A 15652-nucleotide genomic window follows, 5' to 3' on the forward strand; every position below is an offset into this window, starting at 1 on the left:
CAGTTTATAATTCACTGACTTTATCCTCTCAATCCGGATCCACAGTTCATGGAAAGAAAAAAGGCTCAAATGTTAACACAAGATATTTCCAACTGGCTAGCAATCTCTCGAGACAGAGAAAAGCAGAAATGAGCGAGTAATGTCTTACTATCATCTTTGACACAAATGAACTTCATAGAATACTCATCAATCCCCTACACACTTCCCCAAAAACCAATAAATAATACAGCAGGCAAACAAAGAAAGCAAATATTTTCAGCTTTCCTTAGTTCGAATCTTGAAGCCTTATGTGACCAGGAGCCTCTTCAAACACCCGAGCAAAACCTAACTCATAATCCACAGAGCAACTTCCCCTTGGGGATATACGTAATTTAAATTGTTACCAGAAGCTTCCTTTCACATCTTTACAAGCAAGAAAAACTAAAAGACATGCATGATGTTGTTACACCAATTAATGGAAATTCAGAGTACAGGCATTGCCCTTGTCAATGATCAAAAATAACTTAACTCCGTGCCCAAACAACCTGTTGACCTAATTTCTCCAATGGATTGTAGCATAACTTTTCACAAGAAAAGATGAAAAGAGTAGTAAGCGCATAAGTAAATTGCTCTTTCACATAGAAGACCACACATGGCTAGAAATGCATTATGCTTGATCATGAAAAAGAAATTAGGATAGTCTATACCCAAGAACTGGGCTATTATGTTATTGCTGCAGTATCAATATCCATACACTTGCGCAATTTCTTCATTGAAGGAAGAGAGATGCACACATATATAGTCATGTGGTCATATGACATCATCTTAACAGTTATGGGGGGCAGGAACAAAAAAAAAGTAAAAGAAAAACAAAATGCACAAGTGAAGTGAGTCTATAATACTTTTTTAGTTAGATAACCAAAAGCCTAATTTTTATACTGGCAAGCATACACTGATACATTTCCCACTGTAGTTATACTAGTAAAGGGACCTTAGTAGTGTTATTCAGTTAGATGAATAGATGATTATCTTGATTATCAAAGTAAATTACCACACTTTACCTAGTGTGAACCTTACATTCTGGTTTAGAATAATTCCCTTTTAACTTTTATGAATCTAGCAAAAGACTAGAAACTGTCATCATCTGGCCCTGTGTGGGTCTCCAACAATATGCCCATCATCAGGAGAGATTAAAAACAAATGAGAAGACTACAGTTTACAAGTGAATAATATTACGTGTTTTGTAAACTACAGTTAACCTGAGGGGATAATCCAATCAAGCATCATGAAGATATACTAGGTTTTGGTGTGTGGGCTCATCCAGAATAAACTGTACCACTGTATATACCTGCACTGTTTTAGAGTATCAACTAGATAATAGTAAAAGGTGAGTGGAGCAGGGGGAAGGGAAAGGAAGGGAAGGAGTTAAAATAGTACAGAAACTACATATTTGAGTCTCTTAAGCCATGCTATCATCTTCCTCTCCACCTACCCAACTTACTCCTCACTCCCATGTTCAGTCTCCAAGCAGAATGCTTAAAACAAAGGTAAGAGCATCAAGCTCTTTCTTGGTATGTTTATATTCTCAAAGCCAAATCTCTGGTTGCTTCTCTTCTTTCTGAAGCATTAATGATTATCTGTAAGAAGTATCTAGTGAGCCTACATTGGTAAACTGTAATTAGAAATGCCTACAAACTTTGAAAAACCATTGACCAGCAAATAGCCCAGTGCACTCTCCAAACACAGAACCTTTATTCCAACAGGAACTTTCAGTAAAAAATGATGTGTGAACAGCAGACACTGATGTTCACACAAGCATACTGCATACAACCCAGCAGGCGATTTTTCTGGTTTTTTTGGATTATGCCCTGGAGGTGCTGGCACAATGGAATTTCAATACCATAATTGCTTATTTCTCTGTGTGCCAGCCTCTGAAATAGCAGGTAAAAAGAAAAAAATACACATAGAACAAACATTCTTTTTTTTTAAATTACAGGAATCACAAAATAAAGTGTTTTTCATTCTCTAGTTCAAACGACGTAATTTATAACCATGACACAAATAGAGAAGCACAAAAGAAGGGAAAATACAGAAATAACATAATGTTCCCAAGGTTCAGTTTACAAGGACCTCACACCAAGTTGTTTTTTCTTTTTTTTTTTTTGCAACTCTTACTAGAAACAGTATTATTTGCTAAAAATGCAGTAGCTGCCAAAAGCTATGATCCATCTAAAGCAAACATGTTTAAGATGGAAATAGAGTGTTAATGCTGAAAAAGACAGAATTGAGAATACAAGTTTTCTTTTACAAGTTTTGAAGCAACTGCAGTACCGAGTTAAGTTTGTCTTTCTGAGCAAAAGTTGATTGCATTTGTAGATAAGCACCTAAATGAGAGGGAACTACATTAAGACAATAACAGAAGTAATCAGATTTCAAACTTTCTAATTAAACCTCTTTTTCCTGCAGAAGGTTATTGGGAATTCAACACTAGCCTTGGTTCACATGACAGAACAATGGGAAAATTTTCCGAATGGTTGAACGCTAACCCTGACAAGTGTGGAGAGCCAACTACAATACATTATATGGTAGCATAACCTGCCACCCACGTTGCTGAGAGAACAGCTTTCAAACACATGCACCGAGCTGTAAAACCACAAAATCCCTTATTACACATTGTCCCTTACTTAAGGTGAAATACACTATCTCCATCCCCCCACCCTTTTTACGAATCTTAGTGCTTTTTAAGCCTTCATCTCTGAAGTTTATACAGCAGCTACCTAGACTGTTTTTCAGACTTTTTTCCCCCCTAAATCTCATTTTTCCTGGTTGTTTTCTAACAAAAACAAAATAATGTTTTTATAGTGCACAGTGATGTCTTTCACTGTTGCTTTTTTTTTTTTAATACTTCTTCCACCTGTGTGACATTATCCAACTTCTTAAAAGGATATATGACTAATTGATTTGTGAAGACTTATTTCTGGAGTGAAATAATGATTTTTTTTTTTAAAATGATACATGGCTCCTCACTGGTAAAGTAAAAAATGGTTCCATCATGCTTTTGATTGGAAGATCAGATATTCCATCATTTTTGATTCTCTTACACTGTTACAGAATTTGAATATATTCAAAAAGATAAAGGAACACAGTATGTGTGGTTATAGACACTGACATTCATGTAAGTCAGCCATTGCTGTAGAACGACAAACACACTCCACCCTCATTACAACATGCTGTGGTTACTAGCCAAACATCTTTGCCTTTTCTGAAAAGGGCACATTATAATAAAAGTAGACCAGCAAAACAAATCATACAAGGGGACGTGAGATATGGTAAAAGCAATAGCAATTGTTAGAAAACATAACTACGAACAGGCAAAGAGAGCTACTTAATGATTTTAAGACCACGTATAGCCTCATGCAATGAAAAAAAAGGATCGCTGAAAAATGCTGGTATATAACACTCTTAGTTAATGATTTCCCCCTCCTGCCCCCCCACCACACATGTCTGCTGCTTGAATCATTGCATTCCAAGATAGTTAGAGGATACACACAGTTTCTTCAGGGGTTTTCAGTTGCAACTTTGCTGGCAAAGGGAATTTTATTTGCAAGTGTTTCTATTCTACTGACAAGGTCAATTAGTCCAACGAACTATTGGTTGTTCTGTCTGATAGCTCAGTGTATTTATTCAAGCAAGCACTTTTATAACCCACAATTGAATGCAGACAGTTACCCTTGTAAACACGACTGTCCACAGGGATTTTCACTACATTCTGGGCATGTAAAAGAAAAACATGCTTTTCTTCCCTCAGCCTGATAGCACACAAGTTTGATTACAACTTAAGTTTCAGGGAGTAAAGGGGGCAGGGGGGCTACTGTTTTAATTATATATGATCTATTGTACTTAAATATACATATTTGGACCAATTGCTAGGAGCTAACAGAACACAGACATTAGACTGATCTCCCTAGGAGCTCCAATAATTTACTAAGGCTATCAAAGTAAGACATATCAGCATCTCTGCTCTATATAGGCATGACAGAGAAAAGCTATGGTTTATTAAAAAAAAAAAAAAATGGTGCTACATATATCACTAAGGGTTAAAGGCTACATAAAATGCTTTCTCAGAAGCCAGAAGCATGGCAAAGAGGAGTGTGGAAATCAGCTGCTGAAGTTGGCAAAGTTAAATTAAAAATAAAAATGAGTGGACTACTCCACAGCTTTGGCTAAAATTTTTGTAGGTCAGCAGCATGGCCATGCCCCTGACAAAATGTGCAAAGAGGAAGAATGACAGATCCCAGTCTCACAGGATTGACATTATTAACACATACATGTACTCCCCTTACACAAAGTCTTCTTGCAGTGAAGAGATTCTTCATTTTCACTAATTAGGAAGGGTAAAGGGGCTATCCCATTAGTACGCTGCTCTTGATTTTTCAGGTCTTCCCAGAACAAATCCTTCAGGGATATAAAGGTAAGAAACTATCATGGGAAACCAGCAATCTGTCACTGCTCTATTCTACTACCTTTAGTATTAAACTGATGCTACAAAAATTGAAAAACTGACTGAAACCATCTGGAAGTCTGTAGTACAGCAATCACAGAGATAATCAGTAAAGAATACGAATTCCATAATGCAATAAACTTGGTGAACAACAAAGAAGTATACAGTGTATTACATCTCTAATAGTTATTTAATCAATATGGAAGGACGACCAAGACCAAATAGCTTTCTCAATTGTTACCAAGAAAAGCTGAGTCAGTATAACAAATTCATGAATAAATGGGAAAAATAGGTTCCAAAGACTGGACGGGGGAAAGCTTTCTTTTGATTTAAATGGCAAAGGAACTTTATACATAAGTGAGCGTGGTGCGTTACCTTGGTTTTGTAGGGGGCTTTTTAGGTAGATGTAAGTCATACCAGGACAAACCAGGCAATTCTAACCAGAATTAATTCATTTGAACAAATGTCAAGCACTCACAATCCGGTACCAAACATCACAATTATGAGTTTCAGTCAGTCAGGTATAAACTGGACACAAACCAATGCAGACTTTGACTACTAGTTCAATAGCACAGATAATCTACACGTACAACAAACAAACCATCTAACCTACAAGATGACTAATACTATTACCATTCTACAGCAGTATTATCATCCTATGTACTTCAAAAGTGTTGGAGAATATGCTCATCTAAATTTAGGCTTGGATTCCTGTACTATTCTACACTCACTCTAAGGCCACAATTCTAATTCTGTTTTGGTTTTAAATGCTGTTTTAAGAAGTTGAAGTATTTGGTGTTCTCCCTCTCACATACAGAGCACTATCTGCAACCTGCTCCCACCCACCAAAGAAGGGACTTGGTTTATAGTATTGTAATTAGAACATACTAGTGGAAGTTCACATTAAAGCCTATGACATTTTCTCCCATCATACTGGAGGATAGTTTCCCTGCATTTATAACTATTATCTTCCTATCTCAAGTTTGAAGTCATTCATATCGGAAAGATTTTTACAGAAGAAAAAAAAACAAACAAGCTTTTTACCAAATCTCTTCAAATCCTCCCACTAAAACTCCACAGACAAGACATGAAGCCATGTAACCAACCACTTGCTAGAAAACAGCTATTATCCAGCCTAACAAGTGATTAGTGTCAGATTGATTAGTAAATTATCTTGCCTTTTCTCACTGACAATGTAGAGAGAAGATCTTTCATTTTTACATTAAGTAAGAATCATACACATTTTAACTCCTTTTTCATGATGGAGCTTAAAATGAACTATCTTGAAAAAGGTTATAAGTCTAGGCGAGGCTTTCACGCATATGCAAAATTCTGTGCTTCGATCAGTTCCTAGCCTTGCCCTGAGGAAACCTCTGTACTTCATCAAGTTCCTCCCTTCCATGGAGCTGTTGCCACTTTCTTTCATGTCACTTCTCCTCTGCTTCAGAAGGCAAAGTCAGACTGACACTACTAAAAATGCAGGGCCTCTTTAATGTACCCTTGCCTAATTGAGGCCCTCTGTTGCAAGAAAAGGCTCCTTTATAGATTTGGTTTTGAATGTCAGGATACAACATAAGAAAAACGTATCTTTCTACATGCAACACATACCACAGCATAAAAACAATGTTTAGTTCTTTTTACTTTTTCCTCCAAGATCCAACAGAAGAGATGTTTATTTCTCTTAATACCACTTCAGAGCAATGCCAGATAAAGACTTAGTATTTTTATGATGTGTGAACCAAAATAATCTTCTATTCTTCAGAATTCTTCAAAATATGATGCACATCCTCCTTTTTGTACACACATACTTCATATACAGAAAAAGCTATTTCAATAACTGCATTTCTCCTGACAGTATAGTAAGCTCTGTTCCTGTGTATTACCATTCTAGGGTATATAAAGTAGAAATACAGTTCAGAATTTCCAGTCTGAAGCATGTATTACTGGATATCCATAAGCACAGGAATGATGAGCAGGTTATATCACCTATAGCAGGAATGACATCGGCAGGGAACAATGATGTAACGTCATTAAATTACCCTTTCTTCTGTAAACAATGGTTCAGGTAAACATCCCAGTTAGTGACTCAAAAAAACATCCTCTCTGCTGAGAGGTGCAAATACAGAGTACTAACTACATCAAATGGAAATAACCCCAGTTCTTAAACTTGATTCCTACCCTTTACATCAATCACGAGGCTGAAAACCAAACCAACACCAGTGGATCACTCTAATCTCCTGCTTTGCAGATTTCCAGTGCTGGTAAATTTTAGATGTAAGGAACAAGTATTGTCAGCACCCTGATGAAATAAATCCATACAGGAACTAGCATGAACAATAAGTAACAATCAAAATGAACAAGCTGACATGACAATCTCATCTGCTGAGCATCCCAGAGACAGACAAGAAATACTGCACTTTGAAATTCTATAAAACTAAAGCTTACTCAGCCTTTTCTCAGCATTAAGTAGTTTGCAGAAGGTAGGCTGAAAATTTTTAATTAACATTCTGAACCCAAAGAATAATTAGGGATGAGAAATGCATCTTTTCTTATACTCAAGAAAAAACAAAGGGATGGTTTCTAACCAAAATACTAGGTTGAAGCCTACTCAGGGATCTAAATAAAGCAGTAACAACTCAGTACTCCATCTTCAAAGGAAAGCAGTTTAAAATGCATCTTAGAGAGGTTTGATCAGAAACTCAGCAGCAGTATGTTTTCTTGACTCATTAGCTTGCAACAGTCCTATGACAAGTTAGCATCTTCTTGTTCCTCAGTACCTAAGTTTACTTCACATATAGAAAGCAGGTTGAATAGCTATTGAATATCAGAAACTGTCTTGAGAAGTCCAGCCTCTTCACTGGACTTTACTTCTACTGGACACTGTAGGAGTAAAGTGATTACAATAGGGTCATACTTCCTTAACTACTGCTCAGAAGAGCTCCCCAGTTTGGGCATTCCTCTGGTTCATAATTCCCTGCTCTAGTGCAGAATCTCTTAAAGCAGTGAAGCAGTGGCCCTGTCCGTGGTGCTTGGTCACCCCAACATGCCACCAGGGAGATGGCTGTACTCAACAGCCCCTCTTGGAGTACCTGGTTACAAAATATCAGGCAAGACCAAATGGGCTACAAAACAAAGTGGGCAGCAATCCAATAAAAGACAACAAAAAGCTGAAACAATGCACTGTTGCCAGCAAAGATGTACTAAGATAACGGGGCTTTCACCTCCTGAGTCTTCAGAGTGATCTTCAGAACTGAGTCTTGATGCAGGCTTTTTGTTAAAGAGTGAGAGCAGGTCCCTTCCAAAGCAAGGTTTAATACTTAGAACCGTTCTTTGATGCAGTTTGCTACACAGGACCACCAGCAGCTACCCGCTTTCTATCCTACACCTAGGCTATCCGTCACCATCCAGTAACAGAGCATTGCCTACCTGTGAAGGATGTCAACCAGGGGAGCTACCCTGTTGCAGTAACACTGCTTCAAACTGAACAGCCTTCCAAAGAAGCAAAGAGTAAACACCTTGTTTACCTAGGTTACACAAAGCCATGATGCCATCTGTTTGCATATTTACCCTGCTGCCTAAGGACAGCACAGTCATGGCCTGAGCCTTCCTGTCCCCCCAACACTCCCTTCAATAATGTCCTTTTAGGCCTGGACATTAATACATCTTATTTGGCCTGTGTATTATTACCATCCTTAAGCAATTTGAAAAGCTAAGTACACACAGCAATGCCATGCACTAGCAATGGGTTGGTCCTGTCAAAATCTTGCTAGTTCCTCTGAGCTACGCAAACTAAGTGAAACACCCTACACCAAATAAAAAAAATCATGGGAAGGTAAAAAAAAATGTGTGGAAAGAACTAATACCTACTGGAAAGTGAAATAACTTACGCCTGTCTAGTTGTGCCTTACCTAGTTACAACTAGGCATGTACACCACATCCTGCTGTAGAGTCCTCTGCAGGGAACAGCAGAATAGAAGACTTGGCCTCTTCCAGGAGGGGTTCTGCCTCTTAAAGCAATTTTAATTTATGGATTAAACAGCAGTGGCTTCTCAGACATGAACTAATGCAAGAAGTGAGTAACTATTTTCAGGAAGTCTTGTCCAGACCCTTGCAGAGTGTCTTTCATATCCAAAGGTGTAGAAGTGGCTAGCACAAGACTGCACAGGTGTCTTGCTTTGCTGTGCCATGACCCTACATTACAGGTTGACAGCAGAAGTCAATAGAAATACTAGATGAATATAACCTGAAATCCTACCTGCATTTAACATAACACAATCTTTTTTCTTCTAGGACGAACTACTGATGACCTAAACATCTTTGAGAGATACATGGGCAACAGGCAAGTGAGCATTATTTGAAGAGACCAGAGATCTCCTGCAGCCAAGATTTCACTCACATCTTTTGTGGTGAGTTATTTTCACCCACATCATTGTGGGTTATTTTTATATCATGAGAAAGCATGTTAAATTTAAATCACATACTGAAGAGCCTGGACACTGCTACAGAAATGCCTCTACAGACTACCTCGTCCATCTAGACTGTTTGCACCATTATGTGGGAGAACCCTGAGACTGTAAATTAGAAAATAGCTGCTTTTTAAGCTTCAAAGCTGTTCCAAAAATCTGCTTAAGTCAGAGGAGAAGGCTTACTGCACACTTCTTAACTGTAGTTCCTCCATCTGAGAAAAGGAATAATACTACTAGATTATGACAGCTGATCTCACCCATAGGATGAGGTACAAATAACTTGATTCTCAGACAGAGGGAAAAACAACAATCCACAGCAGTTCTATTCAGAAAATTTCATCTTCAGTTACAAAAAGGACGTGCCTATATACTAGACAATATACTAAAGCTAATATTACATTACTGATGAAACCTAGCCTAACAGCACACTACATTGTTTGAAAATCAGACAAGTAAGAAGAAAACACATAGAGGCATCACAGGACTTTCATTAGACACTAGGAGCTGGGCAAGCATCCATGGAAAAATATAAAATGATTTAGCTGGATTTTCCACCCAGTTAATCAGTCCTGAAGCCAACGGAATCATCACATAATTAAGCAGATTTCTCTAAAAAGCTCGTAACAGTTCACACTGCTTTAATAACCTGCTTATGTGTCAGAGAAGCTGAAGAAAATAGAAAGTTTCAGGACTCAAGGAAAATTCAAGAAAAATTCCTAGTATCAAGCAGTTCAGGAAAACAGAAATTGATTGCAATATTTAATATGGCAGGCGTGACAAAATTTGATGCTGTAAAATACTAGTGATTGAGTATTGTATCTCATTAGTAGAGTGGCTTGAACATATTTTCATCTGAGTTTTAAAGTAAAAAAAGAAGTATGAGTATGGTATGCATAAGATTTAGTGTTCTCATGCAACAAATTGCAGGCATATTAATATACCATAAAAAATACTAGTAACTTTTTAATTAAAAAGTGCCTTTTTAAGCACATTTTGTATAGAGTCTTGCCTTTAGCAGGGAAAAAAGCTAAAGAAATCACCTGAGAAACTGCAGAAAACTAATATGCTTATTATACATTTTATTGTTTCTACAGATCACTAACAGCAAGTATACCCTCAAAAGTGGAAGCTTACCACTGTTCAAGAAACTTAAGTTATTGCAGTCATGCATGTAATGCTGTACTGAACATTATTATAAAAGGATAACCATCTAATTACTGAAAGATTAGACAAGCCCCAAAAAATCATATTGGTAATTAAGGACAAGAGCGACATCTCGTGGACACTCAGAAAACACACCCGTGGCCTAACGGAAAGATCCCGCGGCTGTTAACTGTCAGACAAGGCACAACTCCCCTCAGTCGCCACAATGTGATTAATAAGGTTGTAAGAATTAGCAGTTCGTGAAAGTTAAATATGACGATTAGTTTCTTTCGAAATATTATTTTAAATAAAAAAAAACCAAACCTCAATACCATTCCATTTAAGATTTAGGATAAAATTGTAGGTCAAAACTTGAGAGAACGTCACAAACAGCAGAAAGGATATAGGTATATAGTGCCAACACAATAGAGGCATACATGTTTACTACACTTTCTATTCCCACTTCATCTACAATCTTCTACTTAGAAGTTGCCTTTGTTGGGACTTGAAACACTGAAAACCAAGTGAAAATAATAAAAATCCCAAAAGTAAAAAATATAAACCACTCTTTAGTATCTCCCTTATCTCATCATCCCAATCCTTCTGTTATTGTAATAGCTGCCATATAAGGGAGGTAAATTAAACCTTCCCAATATATTAGCCAGTAGCTGCTGAGCTCCACAGAAGAAGAGGCTACACTAACTCAAAATCAGCAAAGATAGCTGCTCATGAGTAACCCAATTTAGTTTACAAAGTGGGCTTCTACAGAGATCATTAGTTACTTCAAATCTGCTTGTACTTTTTACCAAATGGCTAGCAAAACTAAGCAGTTAAAGCAATTCAAATCAGTAATTCCATCAATGAAACTTTTTCTGGCTAGAAGTGTCACTATGGAAAAAACACTGATTTAGACAACTACACTTTTGTAAATAAAACTATTAACTAAACACGTCCCATTCAAAGTCTTACGTTTTAAACATCCTATCTACAAACACAGAAAATGGATTTTCCATCATACTGTTAAAAACAAAAATACTGCATCCCTTCCAAAATTTCTACATCTCAGTGACCATTCAGTATTAAGAAAAAACACATTGCAAAAGATTGGAAACTATATTGAAAAATAAAACATCATTTATGAACATGTGACTGTAATTTACATTAGACTACCAATATAAACTGATATCTTGCTTGCTTTGTGTATGATTCTGGAAAAGTTAATGTGGCAATTCTACTACCTCCATCAGCAGTGGCTTGAGCCAGCTATTTGCAAATACATAACGGATCCTCATTTACATGAAGATTCTCTAACCAGCAGAACACAAAGAAACTTTTGCATAACTGATGTTAGGCATTGTACCCCAATTTCTCTGTGCCAGGGTCTCAAAATGAGTTTTCAATCAGATGCTATTAGTTAACAGGAGTACATGCAGCCTTCCAAAAACAAATCCAGACTCCAAATACATTTTTGCACCATACACAGTTGTAACTTAAGACTCAATAGCTGAGCAACTCGTTCATGAAAACTCTAATGCATGCCTTTTCATTTATGTCTAAAAAGGCAAGTATGTAAAAGCTAAGTCTCCCTTTTGATGTATGCAATCTGCTGGGCTTGCAGATACTTTAAGTGAGATCAAAGTTTAACCAATTCTAAACAGCTCTGTTCTGAAAAACACCATTCCTTACTCAATTACAGGATTGATGCATAAAGTCTATTATATTCATTTTGGTAATTATGCCTGATTAAAAAAAATAAAACCCAACAGAAATCAGCCTATTAAATTTACAAGATTAAAAACTAAAAGGAAACATCAAAATAAACTCAGCCATTTTCTCCAAGCACAATGCCTATTTTACCTACAAAATCAATTTTATTACATCAGTTGTCCTAAAGAGAGAGGACTATTTTAAGACAGAACGCAAAGCATCATTGACCTACCCGGATTTCCTGGAGATTATGAAAATTATTTCCTACTCTGACAGAGATTTTGCTTGGAGTGTAACTTTCATCAGATTTGTAGTCTGCATAAATACATAGTGTCTTCACTGTTGTTTTTCTTCTGCAAGAAGCAAAAAAAGCTATGTAAACATCATAAATAAAAAACATTCAGGATGAGTTTGTTGCTAGCTTGTAATAACTAACGATTTAAACGTCCTAAAACTTAATACAAGTGTATCTACTGATTTAGAAGAAACCGGCTGTTAAAGCAACAATGTATTTTCCACATCATGCTATGCACACACTGTTGATTTTCACTGTTCTTTTGTCTGCCTTCAGAAGCGCAAGTTTACCAAGAAATACAACAAAAGGCCAAGATGCCAACTAAGCATATGTCTATCTTATCAAATACAGGCTCTATGACTATACCATAGAATTCTCCACAAAGCAAATAACATGCGACAAACATTTAACTTCATCTTCAGAGTCTAGCTAAAGGAAAAAAAAGGACCGAAAGCATCCTGCACAGAATAGAAGCAGAAAAGTTCTCAAACATTCAGTTAAGTCATACAGAACTATTTTAAAAACAGTAATCTACCCTGCAAGCTACACTCAAACACAAAGTCAGTACAAAAACATCACCTTAGGTAGTGACATATGAAACTGCTGCAAATGACACACTGTTAAACACTCCTTTTTGCTGCTTCTTCAGGCATTTAGTAACCGCAACATTTGAAAAATCTTTTATAAATACTACCTAACTGGTTTCTTGCTAGTCTGGTAAGAGAATTAACCAAGGAGTCTTTGCACTTCCAAAATTCCTATTGTGGTGAACACCAACCAACATAAATTTATACAAAACACCCTAACCCATGCAGAATAATTCTTAATACCTAAATTGGATGTTCACCAAATGAGGCTGTGATCCATCTGACTGCCAGTAAGTTTCTAGATTATCATCTCGTAACTGATCCACTCCAAATCCTAAGAAAAAGAAAAAGTGATAATTTTCAATATCCCATTTCCATGATGTAGGCATACTAATATATCTATTCTAAGTTATAACACATAAGGAGATACTTCTAGATATTCAAGTTGTGCCTATGCTTTTGTGACACAAAACCGAAACAGGAATCTACTGAAGCTCGGTATTTGAGGGTCTTTACATTCAAACACGGGTTTGAAACCACTCAACGTAACCTGGAATTTCAAAAGGTTAAGTTGTAATTCATACTAACTGCAAGAACAATACTTAATGGTTAGATTATAGAATAGATGGAAAAGTTTAACTGCTGATTTAAAGAAAAGTTATTAGCAGAGGCCATTCATTTACTGTAAAATTTTAGCCAAGTATAACATTTTGAAATAGCCTCCTGAAATATTTCATAGTTTTTAAAGTTCATAGCTAGAACAAGCAAGAAATGCCAAATACAGTATTCCTCAAGGTTAATGCTGTCACATTTAAAGAAACAACATCAAATCTTTATTTTTTTTTCACTCCTTTGTTATCTCTCCTTTTAATAATCAGCTCTTTTCATTGATTACCCACAAGCTGCAATTTTAATTTAGTAGCTGAAGTTTAATCTGCAGTTAAAAGTTAGCTTCACTAGTTTTGAAGTGACTAAGCCATATGATGTTTTCCTCCAGATAAGATACCTGATATCATACCAAAGACACAGCCTGAGCACAACATTGTGACATAAAGGGATCCTTGACTCTAGACTACAGAAGATACAGGATCAATCCCCTTGACAAGTATTTCTGAAATAGCAACTCAAATCACCTGAAGAATACGGATTTTTCAGGTATTCTGAGAAGGTGCAAGCTATCAACTGTATCTCAGGACCATTTACGATAGTTTATTTTACTTGCAGGATTTTAGGAAGCTACACTATAATTACCAAGTCCACACAAAGTTTGGAGAGAACATTTAGGTCATGCAGCTGCATGGTTTGTCTAGGTTTAAAAATCAAAGATACTCAGGCAAAATGCCAAAGCACAGAAACAATTAAACAGTGCTGAGTGTGTTTCTGCTCACATGGTTTTTTAGTCTGCTCACTGTGCTAGTAAAAAAAAAACCCAACAACACAAACCTTCAAAAGTTTAGTATAAATTCAGTAAAAGATCTGTTTTGTTAATGAGATATTTCCTCATCATATGATTTATAAATCTCATATTGCATTAAATATAGACTAGGCCAAAAATTTTCATAGTGGCTACTCGTACAACTTAAACAGCAGTTTTACCACTACACTCTGTATGTAGGTCTTATCAAACATAAAGCAACTACATTCTAAGAAGAAAAATGTACATTCAGGTTTTTTTACATCATTTGTTGTGAATTTACCTGGCTTACAGGATGAAAGAGACCAAACTGCTTGGGAGCCTATTTCTCTAACAGTACCAGTCCTCTCTAACTGCTTTGGGTCAGCACCAGGTGGGGTCTTGTTTGGGGTTGTCATTTCTAGTAGAAGAAAACAAGTGAGTTAGTTGATACATTTTTAGCTCCATGGGAAAATTAAAAGGTTGTGTTTACCCACATAAGACACTTTAACTCTTTGGCCTCACATTGAAAGAATAGTCTACAGAACGTATTTTATATATACATAAGTATACATATATGTACACATTGTAGCACATGCACAGAACATCTATACAGTAAAAAAAAAATATTTCTTCAAATAAAAGGTTAGTTTGGTGTCCTTAAAAGGTAAGTTTGGTGTCCTTAAAAATGCAATATACACTTGGAACATCGTTAAGACATTTTACTTGTATCATTCTAATTCACACATGCAGAGTTAGTCAGGTTTTCATGCTATGGTTTTCTTGCAGTTTGCTTGTTCTTAAATTAAAACAGACTCTGTTGATATAAAGGCTACCCATACAACTTCATTTCCCTCCCACATAGACTTAGTTTTCTTTCTGCAAATTGAAAAGCCTATTCAGAAGCTAGAGCAAGCCTGTACTCCTGGAGATACTTCTCCTTAAAAATAGGAAATGAGAGTACAAACAAGCTATAAAGCCCCTAATTTGTTAGGGAATGGTTACTGCTAGATTTAGCCATGGTCCATTTCCTTAACTTCACAACTTCATCTGAAATCATTAACATGTGACTAGCACTGCTCAAGTATTCACATTTAGTCTCAAGAATTTGACTACTACCATATACGTACTACAACATAATCATGCTGTCTTTTATACATCACAGAGCACCTTACTACTTCCTAGAAAAAAGTATTCCAAAGAAATAAGTTCCATTGCAAGAAACTACATTAATGCTTAAAATTAAACATAAAGCACTCAAGAGCCAGGGGATTAGGAGTTGACTTTTAATCCTTGGCTTAGATGCATGACATCATATAATGCTCTGCTAATGCCAGAAAAAGTCTTCCAGTACCTCACATAGAGAGCAACTGAGGTACTGAACTAGGCTAGTATCCACATGATCCAGACCTTACCTACTACAGATGTGATACAAGGCAGAGATGAGATTTTCTAGATAAGAAAAGTCTTTCAGACACAGCAAATCCAATTTCTGCAGAGTACACTGCTGCCCAAAAACATTTTCTGTTGGCTCTTGGTGAACTTTTTTATTCACTTTGCAAGCAGACTTGAGAGACACGT

The 15652-nt window shown here is 36.5% G+C and overlaps 1 protein-coding gene across 1 annotated transcript in view; it reads right to left on the minus strand.

The window, feature by feature from the left end:
• The window catches only part of ANAPC10 (anaphase promoting complex subunit 10), a 29412-nt gene extending 14922 nt beyond the window's left edge, over positions 1–14490 (minus strand). The window contains exons 1-3 of the mRNA XM_009877988.1: positions 14376–14490; positions 12922–13012; positions 12029–12149 (exon numbers count right to left, since the gene is read on the minus strand). Of these exons, the coding sequence (XP_009876290.1) occupies positions 12029–12149; positions 12922–13012; positions 14376–14490 (327 nt within the window). The remainder of the gene's footprint in view (positions 1–12028; positions 12150–12921; positions 13013–14375) is intronic.
• Positions 14491–15652: the final 1162 nt, after the last annotated feature.

The sequence above is a fragment of the Apaloderma vittatum genome, unplaced genomic scaffold (assembly GCF_000703405.1).
Source record: "Apaloderma vittatum isolate BGI_N311 unplaced genomic scaffold, ASM70340v1 scaffold5061, whole genome shotgun sequence".
Classification (NCBI taxonomy): domain Eukaryota; kingdom Metazoa; phylum Chordata; class Aves; order Trogoniformes; family Trogonidae; genus Apaloderma; species Apaloderma vittatum.